General features: G+C 46.9%; 1 protein-coding gene across 1 annotated transcript in view; it reads left to right on the top strand.

The window, feature by feature from the left end:
- Positions 1 to 1,178: 1,178 nt before the first annotated feature.
- The window catches only part of TTC12 (tetratricopeptide repeat domain 12), a gene marked incomplete at its 3' end in the record, with an annotated part of 56,670 nt that continues 40,357 nt past the window's right edge, over positions 1,179 to 17,491 (top strand). Inside the window, exons 1-5 of the mRNA XM_079788480.1 lie at positions 1,179 to 1,249; positions 14,909 to 15,072; positions 15,414 to 15,435; positions 16,024 to 16,101; positions 16,925 to 17,046. Of these exons, the coding sequence (XP_079644606.1) occupies positions 1,192 to 1,249; positions 14,909 to 15,072; positions 15,414 to 15,435; positions 16,024 to 16,101; positions 16,925 to 17,046 (444 nt within the window). The 5' untranslated portion in view covers positions 1,179 to 1,191. The remainder of the gene's footprint in view (positions 1,250 to 14,908; positions 15,073 to 15,413; positions 15,436 to 16,023; positions 16,102 to 16,924; positions 17,047 to 17,491) is intronic.

The following is a 17,491-nucleotide window of genomic DNA, read 5'->3' as shown; positions in this document are numbered from 1 at the left end:
CGGCGTCTGCCCTGGAAGCTCGGAGCCTTCCCTCCGTCCTCCTAACCTTGGGCAGTTAACGCACTTCACTGGGCCTCAGTTCCCTGGGGGTCTGAAATGTTAGAGCTGGGAAGAACCCTAGTTCTTTTATTTAAGCCGCACACCCCACTCCTGCTTAATAGGTAAGGGTGCCTCGCATTTGCAACTCATTAATGCTTTACATTAATCCCCAGGATTGCCCTCATGGTTCCTATTATCATTTGCATTGGATGAATGAGGACTGAGGCTCAGAGAGGTTGTGCATTTAGCTGAGGTCACACAGCTTGTCGTAGTAACTGGTGAACAAGCAAGTCGCAGCTTGTTTGTGGCAGATTTCAAATCCCCACTTACAGGTGCATTATACTACTGCTAAACCTAGTTGTCAATCAGAATCACCCGGAGAGTGTTTAATAGGAGACACTTCTGGGTACTGTCCCAGGTTTACTGACCAAGGAGCTCTGGCGCTAAGGCGGAGGAATCTGTGTATTTAACAAGTTTTTGGATGATTTTTATGGTCCGTGGATGAACCTTTGGGAAACACTGGGTACGCCATGCACCTTTTCACTCAGAAACAACTGTGTGGTAATAAATCTAACGTGCCCGGAGAAGAGAAGTCACTGGTGCGTGGCGCCATCAAATTCTAATCCCTTCTGCCAATCTGTAGTTCCTCTCCACTCCTCAGAAACAAGCCAGATTGTATTTCAAACAGTTTTGGACATTTTGATGCAGATTGTCCCACCTCTGGTTACACAGCCAGGTCCAAGCTTCTGGCTGAGCCAGTCTGTCATGATCACAGTTAAGCATTAGCACCTTCCTCCATCTCTGGAGGCCTGCCGACTGCCCTCCTCCTGGTCTCCTTGCCACCAGGTTCAGAATCACAGCGGTTGATACCGGCTTGGGAGGAACATTTTGCAGAGTCGTTTCTGCAGGGGAGGGCGGCCCGGAAGCTTTCTGGAGGTATCACCACAAATAGTGAGTGTCCCTTGGCCTTAAGAGCAGTCCAGTGGAATCGTCCCGCTGTTATCATTCATGACATTTATAAACAGATTTGTCTTAAAAATAATCGCTTGGCTCTTAGTCCTAGAAGGCTAATGAACCTGACAAATTCTGTTCAGTGTTTCATTATTATTAATTGCCATCATTGACTGCCTTCCTCAGGAACTCTGGTTCACAATGGCTGATGAACAAGAGAAAGACTTGGAGAAATTTCTGAAAAATGTGGATGAAATCAGTAAGTACCAGTGAAACATAAACAAATTAAATCCTACTTTAGAAAGATGGAGTGACTAAAAAGAAATGATTCCGTTTTTCCTGGGTTGCCTGACAGGTTTATGACTTAAGAAAAAATGTGATAGAAATTAAACAGAAAGGGTATTGAGAAAGAAGTAATATTAGAGCCTGGAGGATTTCCTGGCTGTTCATTGGTATCAGAGAAGCTGGTAACATTCTATGGGCATTCAGGCCGACAGCCATATTTTGCCTTTCCCATATTTTGTCTTTCCCATATTTTGTCCCCTTCATGTAGAATCAGGTCACAAGGAGCTTCTGTTTACCCATGCCAATGAGCCTAGCTGTTCCCTCGAGATCACTCAGGTGCCCCGATGATCAGCCTGGGACCCCTCTTGTCTTTAGAGTAGAATTATTTCTGTTTGTGAGCCGCAGAGGCAAAATCAATGCCTTTCCCTTACGATCGGTGAAATTACATGGATGGCTGATGGTTAGCGTATCCTGTCTTTCTCTAGGCAAGAGAACCCCCTGCCCCAGCTAAGGCAGGGGGATCTGATCCCACAGACCACATTCAGGAGATTCCAAAGCAGTCAGTTCCTATTCACACTTCAGGGAACTTGTCTGAGGATAGCAATAGGCAAACAAACAAACTTACAAATCCAGTAGGAATGTGTTGAAATAAGCCATAGAAGCTGCCGGAAGCAGGTGCCAAAGAATAAACTAGTTTTAAAAATAGTTTGGGTAACTTGATACATGATATATTCATAATGTATTCTTTGTGTTTACCATGGGCCCCTCCTCTGCCCACCCCTAAATGTTGTGCTGTGGACTTCTGGCCTTGGCCCACTGCTCATCTTTCTCTTCAAGTGATCTAGAAGCACCTGGTGTTAACTACCCCGTTTGCTGATGGCCCTCACATCTCAATTGCCACCCAGCTCTCGTTTCTGAGTCGACTGCCATATCCGCTATGTACCCCACAAACACTGCAAACTTACTGCTTCCAAAGTTGTTATATCTTCCCTCTGTCTTCCTCTGGAATAAAACCTGCGTCTCCTACCTTCACTTCCCATTCTGGTCTCAGTAGGCAGAAATTTACAAGTCACATGGTACTCCTCCCATTGCTCAGCCCTGAATCAGCCACCAAGTTTGGCTTCTTCAGCTCCCTCCCCCCCCCCCCAACCCGCCCTTTGTTCTGGTTCTCTTACTCAGACTGTTTCAACAACCTCTGATTGTTTTTCCTGCCTCCAGGCTTACACTCCCCACAGAGTAATGTATCTAAAATGCAAATCTGACCCAGACACTTCTCTGCTTGGATTCTCTCCACAGTCACAATACATTTCAAGTTCTCCTCAGGACTTAAAGGCCTCCCATGACCTCTTCTGACCTCTGGTCTCCCCTTTTCACTTGTGCAGCAACAAAATGCTTTCAGTTCTTTAAACATATCCAAAAGGTTCATACTCTGTGTGATGTCTTTGTCATTCCCGCTTCCTCCACATCTTTCTTTGCCTGGCTAACTTTCATTCATACTCAGAGTTCCTTCAGATACTGCCAATAGATCTCTCTGTGATGATGAAACTGTTGTATAACCTGCCCTGTCCACTATGGTAACCAGTAGCCACCTGCTTATGGATTCTATACATTCATTTCTTGGGTTCTTGCTATGTATTGAGTATTGCAAATAACAGGAGAGTACAGTAACAATAAACAAGAGTTAACTTTCCTTCATGGTACCGCCATCAGGTGGGGAAACAGACACTAAACAAGTAATTTCAAGTGTGATGTATGGTACAAAGAAAGACTTGCAAAGTGCAAGAGACTCTAACTCAGTTTAGAGAGGTGTAGTACCGTATTTTCCGGCGTATAAGACGACTGGGCGTATAGAAGATTTTCCTGGGTTAAAAAGTCGTCTTATATGCCAGAAAATACGGTAATCTGTTTGGGCTGCCATACAACATATATGTTTTTCCCAAGTTCTGGAAGCTAAGAAGCCCAAGATCAAGGTTCTCCTCAAATTACTCTCTACATCCAGTACAACTTATCTATTTTAAATACTAGTGGCCCGGTGCACAAATTCATGCACATTGAAAGGAATTTAATTAGAAGAAATATTTTAATATCGCTATTTGCCCTTTCTCTATAATAGAAGTGTCAGAGATGAAAGAAAATTAGTAAAATGTACATGAAAATAATATATAAATTGATTAATAAATAAACAATAACAACATGATATAAAAAGAATAAAAACATGATATAAAAAGAACATTGATAAAAATAATGACTGATAAATTGATTAAACTTATTCTAACACTGAGGCCAGTATCAGACAGGGACAAATCAATTCTTGGAATCAGAACAACCTCTCCTCCACAGATCCTGTTAATACTTCAGTTTCGATTATGTTAGTTCGCAATTTTTTTATAATAAATCTAGTACCATTACAAAGACCCCATTTACTATTAAGATATCTCAGTAGCATGATGATTGCACCTACTTTCAATTCTAATTTATGACATGGAATTCCCAAAGGAGTAATACTTTTAGGAAATTCAATGGGAAATTTTTCTTTTCCGGCATCACCCATTGAATCTAGTATTATTGTCGATTACACTGTCGTCTCTGAGTCTTAATGCAATATCCATTCCCCAGCCTTTTACACCATGTGGGAAAAGAATAGGATACATCATTGCATCTCATGTAGGAAACAGGATACTGATTTGTTTCATTTTAGTGGCATTATGATTATTGGGATCTGGTTTATAATGAATGAACAAGTACCTTTCAAAAGGAGGTCCTCTATCTTCGTTTCTGAATATGATGGCAACTTCGGTTACACAGGGATAATTATATCTACCCAGATCACTATTATGATCATATTTAATCACCATTGTTACTTCCTTGCAACAATGCCTTTCAGCTTCCTTTCAGCTTCAGAATGTCAATAAAAACAATCAAATTCATGATCGACAATGACAGATTGAAACACACAGGTGCAATTGGCGCTAGTGAGAGCTTTATATATATCTCGCATGCAGGAATCAAGTTAGCCTTTTATAGATATTGAATAAACTTGCTTAATTAGACCTGCTTTCTGATGTCGCTAAACTTTTTCCAGCCCAGTGAAGCACCCCAACTTCTCTTTCAGGTAATGTCAGCAACACAGCAGTAAATATCAACATGAAGCAGATTATTATTGTAGATCACTCAGGGAGAACAAAGGGTGAAATATTTAACTGCAGCAGTGTTTGACTATATTCTGTGCAGTGAGAAAACCTGAAGTCATTTTCAAGGTCCACCATTTCTTCTTTTCAGTTGGGTCAAGTTTCTAAGCTTTCTAAATCTCCGTTTTCTGGCTAATGAAAAGAAAATAGGATTCCATCGAGTCTCCTATCTACCTACTCCAGGACTTCTGTGAGGATCAAATGAAATGAGGCACAGGAAAATGCTTCACAGACATTTGGTTACAGTGTTGCCATCTGAGGCTAGTGGTTGCTAGGGAGAGGAAGCCAGGTGTTGCTACTTGAAATCATTACCCAGACAGTCGGACACTTAGCATATTAGCCTCTTATATAGATAGTATTTTTATTGATTTCAGAGAGGAAAGGAGAGAGAGATAGAAACATCAACGGTGAGAGAGAATCACTGATTGGCTGCCTTCTGCATTCGCTCCTCCCCACCCCCCCTTCCAGGATCAAGCCCACAACCCAGGCATGTGCCCTGACTGGAACTGAAACCTCCTGGTTCATAGGTAGAAGCCCAACCACTGAGCCACACCCACTGGGCTACATTCAGTACAATTTAGATCAAAATCCTAAAAGTGTTTTGTTTAGAATTTAACAAGCTGATTCCAGAGTTCACGTGGAAGATCAAAGAGCTAAGAATATTCAAGAAATAAATAAAAATATAATCAAGACAATGTTGCAGAAAAATTAGAAGGTGGGATAGCTCTTGTTACCAGATGGTCAAGATTTATTATAAAGCAATAGTAATTATGCATGGATGTTTGGTGCTGGAAAAGGTGAGTAATCCAGTAGAGTGGAATGAAGAGCAGATTCATATATGTAACAGGGGTGGCACAACACATCAGTGGGGAAGGTGACAACCTTTTAACAAATAGTGCTGGTGCCCTACACAAAGTCAACTCCAGATGGATTAAATACCTTAATGAGAAAAACAAAACTTAAAACTTTTAGAAGACAATGCAAGATAGTACATTTGTAACCTTAAAATACAAAAAATAATCTCTTCAATTCTCTTTTGAAAAACAGATGAAAACACAAAGCATACCCAAGGACAAAATGTCCACAAATACCTATAATCAGTTCAGAATATATAAAGAAATCATAATAAGAAAAAGACAAACAACCCAATAGAAAATTGGCCAAGAATTAGGCAGTGTTAGGGCTTGAGCCGGCGGCACAGCCTGTGAAAGAGATCACAACTAAAAGAACAGATACAGAGAGGAGGTTTATTTTGCTTTTTCTGAAGGGAAAGGGCCAGTGCATTGCTAATCAATACAGAGGCTGGTAATAAACAGGGGCCTGCTCTTTTAAAGGGTAATGGCTGCTGTTGCTAGGTGACAAGGAAGGGAGGGGGATTGGAGGCTGAGAGGGAGGCTGCTGTCCTAGGGAGGTGTCTTATCTGTTTTTTCCCCAAGCCTGTAAAACATGCTTAGAGCAAAAGTTATGAAGAGTTCAAAAGAGGCTTGTTTGAAGAGGAGGGGGGAAGAGGACTTTCTACTAATTATTCCTGAGTTGTAAAAACAGCAGAGAGGAGGGGTATGCAAGAATATAGCCTTGAGCCCTAGCTGGTTTGGCTCAGGGGATAGAGCCTAGGCTTGTGGACTGAAGGGTCCCAGGTTCGATTACAATCAAGGGCACATGCCTGCGTTGTAGGCTCTATCCCCAGTAGGGGATGTGCAGGAGGCAACCGAGCAATGATTCTCTCTCATCATTGATGTTTCTAGCTCTCTCTCCCTCTCACTTCTTCTCTAAAAATCAATAAAAATATATTTAAAAAAAAGAATGTAGCCTTGAGAGTAACTTCATCAGAGGGGCTGTTTGAACCACAGGAGCTAGCCGTCTCGGGGTTTAATTACCAGGTGCTTCTCATAAATTGTGGAAGGCCCCAGCAAAGAAAAAGAAGGCCTTTTTTTTTCTTTTCTATCCTAATAGGCAGTTCATAAAAAAGGAAATCCAAATGACTTACAAACTAATAAGAAGATTCCCAATCCCCATCATATGCAGGAAAATGCTAATGAAAATATTATAGAGATATTCTCATCCATGGGCATGGCACAATTTAAAAGTTTGATAACGGCAAGTGTGAGAAAGGAAGTAGAACCATGGGAACTTGTGTAGATTGCTTGTAGGAGTAACAATTGCTACAGCAATATCCTGAAAAACTAGAAGCCCAATGCACAAAGATTCGTGCTAGAATGGGCTTTCCTTTCCCTGGCTGCCGGCACCGCCTTTCCACTCTGGCCCAGCCCCTTTCCACTCTGGCCCCTCCTTCCCACGCTGCCTGAGGCCCTGAGAGGCTGGGGGTCGGGAAGAACATCCCACCCCTGTCACTCCGTGGCTGAGTATGCAAATTAACAGCCATCTTTGTTGGGTTAATTTGCATATCACTCCTGATTGGCTGGTGGCATAGCGGAGGTACAGTCAATTTACATGTTTGTCTATTATTAGGTAAGATATCTTGCATATGTGCACAAGGAAATATGTACACAGATGTTCAATTTAGCATTTCTGTAGTAAAAAATTAAAATTGCAAAACACCTGGATGTTTTTCAATAAGAGAATGGATTAACTATGGTTTATACAGTGATTTAAATGAATCAACTGGAACTATCTGTAGGTTGCAAAAGAATGCACATTTTATGAAACCATTTATTTAAGATGATTAAATACACATACATATGTAACAGTGAAAAATGTTGTCTCTGATTCTGTCTTATTTCTAGCCTGCATTGTTCCCATAGCCTTCAGGCAAAGAGCTCCTGTTATAGATATGCTAATCATTAGAGGAATTCTGCTTGAGCCTAGAGTTTTTGGAAGAACAGCCCCTTGCCATGAGGTACCTCTCCTGAAGAGGTGGGGAAATATGTACAAAATAATGTCTGTTTATCAAAGATTTGCAGGAACCTCAAGACTGGACTCAGATAATCAGGGGAACAGAGAGATTTAGAGATTTTGTGCTCTTCCTCAGATCCCTGTGGTGCCCAGATGTCTGGGATCAGGATCGTCAATCACCTCTTGCTCCTCCCATTCCCCCTCCCCACCCCTTGATTTAAAAGGAGCCTGAACTTTGGGCTTTGGGGAAGATGGATTTGAGGAACCTGTAAGGACCCCATATTCTCAATTAGGCATCTTCTCTGTCAATAAACCTTTCCTTACTCTAAACGTTGACATTTTGAATACTGGCCTTTTAAAGTGTCAGGCTGTGGGAACCACGCCAGAGTCCTGGATGGTCAAGGCTAATTAGAGTGTGGAGGCCTTGTTGATATTATGCAGGATGGCCAAGGCCATTCTGAACATGGGAATCTTAATCAGAAATGTCCAAGGACTATACAGCTGCAAGGCCATGGTGATCTCACATATGCTGTGCCCATCTATAGACAAACTAGTGGCCCGGTGCATGAAATTCATGCACATTAAAAGAGAATTAATTAGAGGAAATATTTTAATATTGCTATTTGCCCTTTCTCTATAATAGAAGTGTCAGAGATGAAAGAAAATTAGTAAAACCTATATGAAAATCTTCCTCCTGTCAGAGTCTGAGGCACACCATGGGAACCAGAGTCAAGTCCCCACCCACCCATGTGCACCTCGAAATTGCGAGAGACCCAGACCCGGCCGGTCCCATCCCCATAGGGCTAGATCCAGACCTGGACGGCCCCACCCCGCTGGGTGGGGGGCGTGGCCTGAGGACCCCATCAAGCCCTGCCAGGTGGGGTGTGCGGCCTGAGGTCCCCCGGCCTGGGCTGGGGCAGGGGGCATGCCTTGAGGTCCCCATCAAGCCCCACCAGATGGGGGGTGCAGCCTGAGGTCCCCTGTCAAGCCCCACATGGCAGAGGGCGTGGCCTTAGGTCCCCCAGCCTGGCGCCAGGGCAGGGGGCATGGCCTCAGGTCCCCCGGCCCGGCACCAGGTTGGGGGGCACAGTATGAGGTCCCCCATCAAGCCCCACCAGGCGGGGGGGCGCAGCCTCAGGTCCCCTGCCCTGGCCCAGCACCACACAGCCTCAGGTCACTGCTGATTGCTCATTAAGGCTCCTTACGGGGACTCAGTCTCTGCTGTGGGCACAGCCATCTTGTGTTACAGAATCCCTGCCGCCACTGTAGGCACAGCCATCTTGACTGTTACAGTGTGATAGTCAATTTGCATATTCCCTCTTTATTAGATAAGACTAGAGGCCCGGTGCACGAAATTCGTGCACGGAGGGGGGTTGTCCCTCAGCCCAGCCTGTACCCTCTCCAATCTGGGACCCCTCAAGGGATGTCCGACTGCCTTGAGGGCAGTCGGACATCCCTCTGACAATCCAGGACTGCTGGCTCCCAACTGCTTGCCTGCCTGCCTTCCTGATTGCCCCTAACCGCTTCTGCCTGCCAGCCTGATCACCCCCTAACCACTCTGCTGCCAGCCTGTTTGCCCCCAACTTCCTTCCTCTGCCGGCCTGGTTACCCCTAACTGCCCTCTCCTGCAGGGTTGATCACCTCCAACTGCCCTCCCTTGCAGGCCTGGTCCTTCTCAACTGCCCTCCCTGGCAGGCCGGGTGCCTCCCAACTGCCCTCTCCTGCTGGCCATCTTGTGGTTGCCATCTTGTGTCCACATGGGGGCAGGATCTTTGACCACATGGGGGCAGCTATATTGTGTGTTGCAGTGATGATCAATCTGCATAGTACTCTTTTATTAGATAGGATGACATTTCTTTCTTTTTTTTTTTTTATCCTCACCTGAGTATATGTTTCCATTGACTTTTAGAGAATGTGAAAGAGAAAGGGAAAGACAGAGAGAAACATCAAAGTGAGAGGAATACATAGATTGCTTGCCTCCTTCCTGAGCCCTGACCTGGGCCCCAGCCAGGGAGGAGCCTGCAACTTAGGTACATGCCCTTGATCAGAATCTAACCGATCAGAATCTAACCTGGACTCTGCGGTTGGCAAACCTAGACATTATCCACTGAGCCAAACCGTGTAGGGCAGGTTATGACATTTCTTAGCCCTCCAGCAGCGGACTTTCATTTTTTTCTCCAGGAGTGTGGTGGAAAAGCCCTAGATCACTTTTTTGGATTCTTATACCCAAGTTACTAAGAATATTACCAGTGGCATACAGGGAGCTTAGCCAATGAGTGGTCAGAAAAGGTATTTCCTCTGTAGTTCACACCTATCTCCTGTGATCTCCGGCTCCACCCCTGCCAAGGCCTAAAGCCTCCAGCCCTGGGCAGGGACCCCCAGCTGGCTCTGATCGCCCTGCTCTACCCCCAGCCAAGGCCGCAAGCCTCTGTTTGAGGCTCGGGCCCTGGGCAGGGACCCCCAGCTGGTTCCAATTGCCCACAGACACCCACAGCTGGCTCTATTGCCTGGCTCCACCCACGGCCAAGGCTGCAAGCCTCTAGGCTTGGGCTCTGGGCAGGGACCCCCAGCTGGCTCCGATCGCCCACAGGGGACCCCAGCTTGCTCTGATTGCCCGGCTCCGCCCCAGCGGCCAAGGCTGCAAGCCTCTGGCAGAGGCTTGGGCTCTGGGCAGGGACCCCCAGCTGGCTCGGATCACCTGCAAGGGACCCCAGCTGGCTCCGCTGGAGGGCTCCACCCCAAGCCAAGGCCTAAAGCCTCTGGCTGAGGCTTGGGCCCTGGGCAGGGACCCCCAGCTGGCTCCAATCACCTGCAGGGACCCCCAGCTGGCTCCGCTCGTGGGCTCCACCCCCAGCCTAGGCCTAAAGCCTCTGGCAGAGGCTTGGGCTCTGGGCAGGGACCCCCAGCTGGCTCCGATTGCCCTCAGGGGACCCCAGCTGGCTCTGATCGCCAGGCTCCCATCACCAGGCTCCGCCCCAATGGCCAAGGCTGTAAGCCTCTGGCCAAGGCTTGGGCTCTGGGCAGGACCCCCAGCTGGCTCTGATCTCCCCGCTCCGCCCCCATCCAATGCTGCAAGCCTCTGTTTGAGGCTCGGCCCCTGGGCAGGGACCCCCAGATGGCTCTATCCCCCGCTCCATCCAAGGCCAAGGCCTCAAGCTTCTGTTTGAGGCTTGGGCCCTGGTCAGGGACCCCCAGCTGGCTCCAATCACCACAGGGGACCCCAGCTGGTTCCAGTGGCCCAGCTCCACCCCCAGCCAATGCCGCAAGCCTCTGGCTGAGGCTCGGGCCTTGGACAGGGACCCCCAGCTGGCTCCGATCGCCTGCGGGGGACCCCAGCTGGCTCTGATCACCTGTGGGGGACCCCTGCTGGCTCTGATATTCCCCTCTGATCTTCGGCTCCAATATCCCAGTTCCAACAACTGCTCTCTGAGGCTGCAGCCATCTTGGTTAGGTGTATTTGCATATTCCCTTTCTGATTGGCCGGTGGGTGTGGCCGGTGGGCGTGGCTTGTGAGTGTAGCGGAGTGATGATTTGCATATTACTGTTTTATAGATAGGACTAGAGGCCCAGTGCATGATTGAATCATGCACGTGTAGGGTCCCCTACACGCTTTCGCTTTTCACGGTGGAGCTGGGTGCCTGTCCACTCATGCACCAGGCCTTTCAGAAGCCTCCGGCTCAGCGGAGGCTTCTGAAAGGCCTGGTGCCGGAGCAGACAGGCACCCAGGTCCCCCACTTTTGTTTTTTTTGTTTTTGTTTTTGTTTTTGCTGTGAAAGAGCTCATTTATTGGGGTGGTGGACTCAGTGGATCCAAAGTGGAGAGCTGGTGAAGGGATCGGTGGCTTCCAGTTTCAAGCGCTGGTTCTCAGTCCTGCGACACCTGTTTATGGATCGCTTCGGCGAGGCTGGGCCAGGTCAGGGCCGCACGCACTTTGGCATCCAGGCCAGGGATGCTCTCCAGGCCCCACAGGGTGGAGCGGCTGAAACTGGCGGAGGCACGAATAAAGCGGTCGAAGTCCCATTCCAGCGCCTCCGGGGGTTCCACCAGCTCCTGCTCCTCCTTGTCGGATCCCGCTGAAAAGTCCTGCTTCCTCACCGACTTCTCTTCCATCACCATCACGTATCCCAGCAGGCCAGGCGGCACCTCCACCTCCTCGCCTCTCAGACTGTGGCCCCGAAACGACACTTCGAGTCCATCGGGACCCTGAAGGATGGCCGGGGTGAAAAAGCGCCCCACAGGGGCGGCCGGTTAACCCGGACTTCACAGGGCAGGAGGTGCAGCGTGTGCGCAGAGTGACGGGGCGTAGGTGGATGCGGTGCTTCTCCATGTCTTCCTCGTTGCTGCTCTCCATCCTCTGCCGGGTTTCCGTGGCTCACTGACTGAGGCCAGAGCTCGCTCCCCCACTTTTGATGGTCCGCGGCCACTGAGGGGGTCTCCCCTGCTGTTGAGAGGCGCAGAGGGTGGGACCCCCTCAGCGGCCCGGATCTGGCAGTTGAGAGGCACAGGGGGCGGGAGTCCAGCCCCCTGTACCTCTCAACAGCAGGATAGCCCCGCTCAGTGGCAGCGGATCCGTGCCTCTCAATGGCCGGATAGGCCACCCTGAGTCCCGCCCCCCAGCCTCCGCCGCCCAATCGTGGGCATAGCGGAGTGATGGTAATTTACATGGTACGCTATTATTAGATAGGATGATTGATGTCATTGTTGGTAACTAGCCTTCTTTGTCTAAGGAGTATATGCGTGTTATTGACCAGCCAGTGAGCTAGAGAGAGGAGAGAGGCAGCAGGCACAGAGACTAAGAGCTTGTGGAGAGCTCAGAGATAGCTACCATGTGAAGCCAGTATAAGCAGGGGAAACAGGAGAAGCCACTGAACCAGAGAGGCTGAAGCGCTCAGGCAGAGAGCTCAGGTGCTGCTACGATGAAAGGTGATGAGTTTAGAGGCAGCGTGCGGCTGCTCAGATAATAACTATGGGTACAGAGACTGCTTTCACTGTGTGGGAAAGATATGTATTTACCAGCTGGTGTGCAGCTGCCTATAGGGGATTGCTGTGAAGGACTGTGTTGTCTGATGGCTACATGGCCACTGGCTTCTGCAACCAAGACTCATTCTTATACACCCACAACTTCTCATGACTTCTCTCCGTCTAAGACCTGACGTCCAAGAAGGTCCAGCCCTAGGCAGAGAGGTTTGGACCCAATGGTTGTACAAGGGGCAGGGTTTGAGAAGGAACCTGCCCTGGTACTTGGCGTAGTCGAGGAGAATTCAGAAGAATATATGGACTCAGAACAACTCAGAGCAGCAGTGCTGTGCGGTGCTCTTCTGTCTCTGACACAGGCACATGAACTAGTAGCACATACACTCTAATAGATCACGAAAATGGTCACAAGTTTCTTCCCATCTCTTGCATCTGGGTTGGCCATGTGACCTGCTTTGGCTAAAGGGATCTTTGTAAGCATGACACAAGCAGAAGCTTGAAAAGTAGGTGTGCAGTAGGGCTTGCCCTCATGACACTCTTAGAAACCCATGCCAGGAGATGAGAGACACTTTCCCTAGTTGCTCCCATTGTTCCACCCAGCAGCCAGCCGATATTCAGAAGAGAGACACTTGGATGACTGACAGCTGGCCATGAACATGGATGAGCCCAGTGGAAACCAGAAGAATTGGCCTGTTAAGCCTAGCCCAAATTGCTGACTTAGAGAATTGTGAACTAAATAAAGCTAAATAAATGGTAGTTTGTTTTAAGCACTACGTTTTTGGGAGGGAAAGGGATACTTAACTTACAGATGGTGTGGGAACAAAAAAATATGTCATTAATATTACTCTTTGTTTGAAATATTTAACAACTAAAAAAGGTAAAAAATTAACTTGAAAAGTCTTTGGGAAATGAAGAAATAAGGACAGGAAAATGCCTTAGGAGAGACTGAGAGTGTATTAAAAACCAATGGGAAGAAGCTGGTAGAATGGGAGAGGTTGAAAATATTGAGGAAAGGGCGTAATTAATTGGTGATGCAAGGTTCCTGGTGCAAAACAGGATGATGGTATGGTCAGCACAGGATGAGAGATTAGCTTCATTAGCAGGAGGGATACTCTTTCTGTGCAGTGGGAAGGAGGGCGGGTTAGATGTGGGCACTCTGTAGTGGGAAGGAGAACGGATGGTGGTCCAGTTGAGTTAGGACCACCTCCCCCAGGCATCCATCTGTCTTTCTCTGTCAGTTCTCAGCATCCCTGATAAAGGCTCAGAAAATTAAAGAATTGATGATTTCATTTAGAGTTGGAGTTTTGCCTGGCAGGTGGGGTGGTGGCCAAGCGATGGACCATGGAACCTAAGCTGGGTGGGCAGTAAAGTGAAGACAGATAAGGGTAGGATTAAGGGCTATTGTTTAGTAATGTTAGAGCTGCCTTTATTTACCTATTTGTCTCCCACACAACATTGTAAGCTCTTTAAAAATAAGGATCTTTTTTAATCACTAGTGTTATCTGTAGCATTCTGCATAATATCTAACTCATAATAAGCTCTCCATAAATTGTTGAATTAAATAAGTGCTTAAAATTCTGTTCCTTGAAGGCCATGATTAAATTCATCTGCACCTTTTCCCAGGCAAAACAAATCCTGTTCTTAGGGTTGTTTTTTAATTGGTTCTAATAGTTCTAATTTTTGTTTTCTATTTAGAACCTTCTTAAACAAATGGGTAGATGTTGGTTAAAGGGTATAAACTTACAGTTGTAAGATGAATCTATTCTGGAGACCTAATATACAGCATGATGACTATAGTTAACGATACTGTATTATATAGTTGAAAATTACTAAGAGAGTAGATCTCAAATGTTCTCAGCAACACACAAAAAGTAATTATATGAGGAGATGGATGTATTAACTAAGCTTATGGTAGAAATCATTTCACAATATGTATCAAATCATCATGTGTACACCAATTTTGTGCACCGGGCCTCTAGTTGACATATTGGTGCACGAGTAGGGTCCCTAGGCCTGGCCAGTGATCAGGGCTCATCAGGTTCCCTGCCTCCCTGCCTCCTGCCTCCTCCTTCCCTCGCCACCCGAATGCCGCCACTGCTGGTCTCCCGCCATGTTCCTCACCACCCCCTGGTGGTCAGCGCATGTCATAGCAAGCGATCGAATTCCTGTTCTCCTGGTGGAACTCCCAAGGGACACTTTGCATATTAGCCTTTTATATATATATAGATTAGAGGTCTGGTGCATGAATTTGTGCACGGGTGGGGTCCCTTGGCCTGGCCGGCGATCGGGGCTGATCAGGGCCAGCCGGCCAGGGGGAGGGACCACAGGAGGTTGGCTGGCTGCAGGAGGTTGGCTGTGGGAGTGCACTCACCACCAGGGGGCAGCTCCTGTGATGAGTGTCTGCCCCCTAGTGGTCAGTGCACGTCATAGCGAGCAGTCGACTGGTCATTCAGTCGACCAGTCATAACGGTTGCTTAGGCTTTATTTATATAGATTGTATCTCAATAAAGCTGGAAAAATAAGAGTTCTCCCTATGCCTGTTCCACACTGCTTTCTAGTGAACAGTCTTTCCTATTGAAGACCTCGTTTGAACGATTCACGTCTGACTTGTTCTCTAGCCAGTTTAATCCAGGAGATGAATTCTGATGACCCAATTGTGCAAGAGAAAGCAATCCTCAAGACAGAAAAGAGGCTACAGGTCACAGAGGAAGACCAAGACGAAGACGGATGCAGGACCACCTTGAACAAGACCACGATCAGCCCTCCACAAGCTCCTGGGAAGGTTGCCTTTTTCTATCGGGACTTATATATACCTTGGCACAGTGAAGGCTCTGTGCTGAGGCAGAGCTGGGAGTAGTTTAATCTCAGACTGTCTGCTGAGGCTGACAGTTTTGTGGGTTTTTTTGTTTGTTTGTTTGTTTTTTTCAGAAAATACTAGATGTATTTTCCAAAAGGAAGTATAAACTCTGATTTCTTTTCCTTGCTCCCTCTGGTCATCTTTAAACAGTCCTTTGGGTTTGTTAAAGGGAATGACCCTAGTCTCCACGTGTAATTGCATACTTATTAGTCAGCGTTGTTTCTGAAATTTGTTTCTTTGTTTTTATGATAACCTGTGGCCTGCAGAACGCAGATGAAATGAACGCAGGTAAGGGCGGCATCTCTCTTCCCAATGTGTATGACTTCTTTAGGATCAGTGTCTACTGACTGCAGCTTCCAGAACCTTAAATTATAGCCTCTGGGTTTACAAACAACCCATGAGCAAAAACCTACTTGTCACCCAGTTCTGTGGCTGGTGGTCAAAGGGAACAGCTTGGAGGCTTCTCTCTTTTCTCTGCCCAGTCTTTTGTGTGAACTGAATTCAGCTGTTCTGTATCTTCCAGTTTACACTAAGCTGCTCAAGGGATCAGATCATTTTTGTTGCTCAGCTCAGAAGCTCATTATGCTAAATAGAACAAAAAAGTCAGTCTTCAGGGGAAAACCTCTTTTTAAAGCCATAATTCAAATTTGAAGCATAGACATAGCCATCGTGTATAATAATACATGACACAGATTACCATGTCAAATTAAGATGATTTCATTTTAGTTATGTGTGTGTGCATTGTGTGTTCCTACATGTGTATGCATGAGAGTGTGTCTCTAACGCCTTAAAGTAGTTTTCTTCCAAATGTGAGATAAAGAACTGATTATACTATTGGATTTTTCTTTTTAATATTTGAAATTACTCTGCTGTCAGAGGCCTTCTTGGCATCTGTGGAGAAGGATGCAAAAGAACGAGCCAAGAGAAGAAAGGAAAACAGAGCCTTAGCAGATGGTAATTGTCAGCCTTCGCTTTTCCATAGCTGGGATGATTTGTGCTAGAACCAGTCTATCTGCTGATGTTTGAGGGCATCAAGACTCCCAGTGGGTGGGTTCAGATGGACCTCGGCAGAGGGACCTGACCAGGCAGAAACCATTGGTGGCCTGTCTCCTGACCCTGATGCAGCAAACAGGGAGCAGGAGATAGCTGTCGGTCAGCCTCCAGAGTCCAATCTATTTCCTAAGCATGTGGGCGGACTCAGCATGTCAGATTGAGCAGTGCTAACTGACACTGGGAACATAGGGAGGCATGGGAGTGAGGTACACTGGCTAGCCTGAGGCATAGGTGAAGAAGTAAAAAAGAAAAATGAAACTAGAAAACAAAGATATGAGAAGGGAGAGGAGAAATGAAAAAGACAAGTTGCATGTGTGTGGGGAGCACACGTGACAGAATGCTTTCAGCGTTGACTTTATACCACCCAGTGGCACGTGAGCTGCAGACTGAATGATAGCATATTCGCTAGAAAAGTCATGGTTTGACCCTTTTTATGATACCAGATGTGTAGACTTGGTCTTTGTGGCAAGCTTGGAATGGTTCTCAGCCCTGAGGCAGGAACATTTACTTTTTCTGAGAAGCTACTTAGAAGATTTGGGGTGAATGTGGAGAAAGAAATCCTTAAAGAAGCCAATCCTGAACTATCTGCAGAGACACAAGTGACAGGTCCCCGTTGGATGGATATAAGCTGTGCCCTTCAGAGTGCAGTCGGAAATCAGGGGAATAAAATCTGAAAGCATTCTGCAGTGTGTAGAGAGCTCACCTGTATGACTTGTTCTCTTAGCCCTCAAAGGAAAAGGGAATGAGGCATTTGTCAGAGGCGATTACCAGACGGCCATCCTCTGCTACAGTGAGGGTTTGGAGAAGCTGAAGGACATGAAGGTGCTGTACACCAACCGAGCCCAGGTCAGTGAGCCACGCGGGTCCATGGGGTTTTCTCAGCAACAGAGTCGAGAACCTTGTGAAATCTGAGAAAGATGAGCCTGGATGGTATCCATGACAACTGGCTCTGTTTGGGGTGTGGGAAAAGCTGACTTGTATGGAGCATTTGCCAATTTCCACCATGTAAATACTCTCACCATGGTCCAATTTCAAACTACCAACTTGAAATCATTGGAGGAGGGCTTGGGAAGAACCCTCTGTAATCAATTCTGTCCATATAAGTCAACTCGAGCGCATCGCTGGTGGTAACCAGGCACTTTCCATGTGTGTAAAGGAGAAAACTAGTGGCATGAAATGACCTGTGAGACCTTGGGATTCTGCCACCATGGGCTGTCCAGCCTCCGGTTTAACGGTAGTCTAAACTTCCAAGGGTTGCTCTCCTGTTAATTTCTTACCCATTGTATCCATC

The sequence above is a fragment of the Cnephaeus nilssonii genome (genome assembly GCF_951640355.1).
Source record: "Cnephaeus nilssonii genome assembly, chromosome: 13".
NCBI lineage: Eukaryota > Metazoa > Chordata > Mammalia > Chiroptera > Vespertilionidae > Cnephaeus > Cnephaeus nilssonii.
This window is presented reverse-complemented; position numbering and strand designations above follow the sequence as displayed.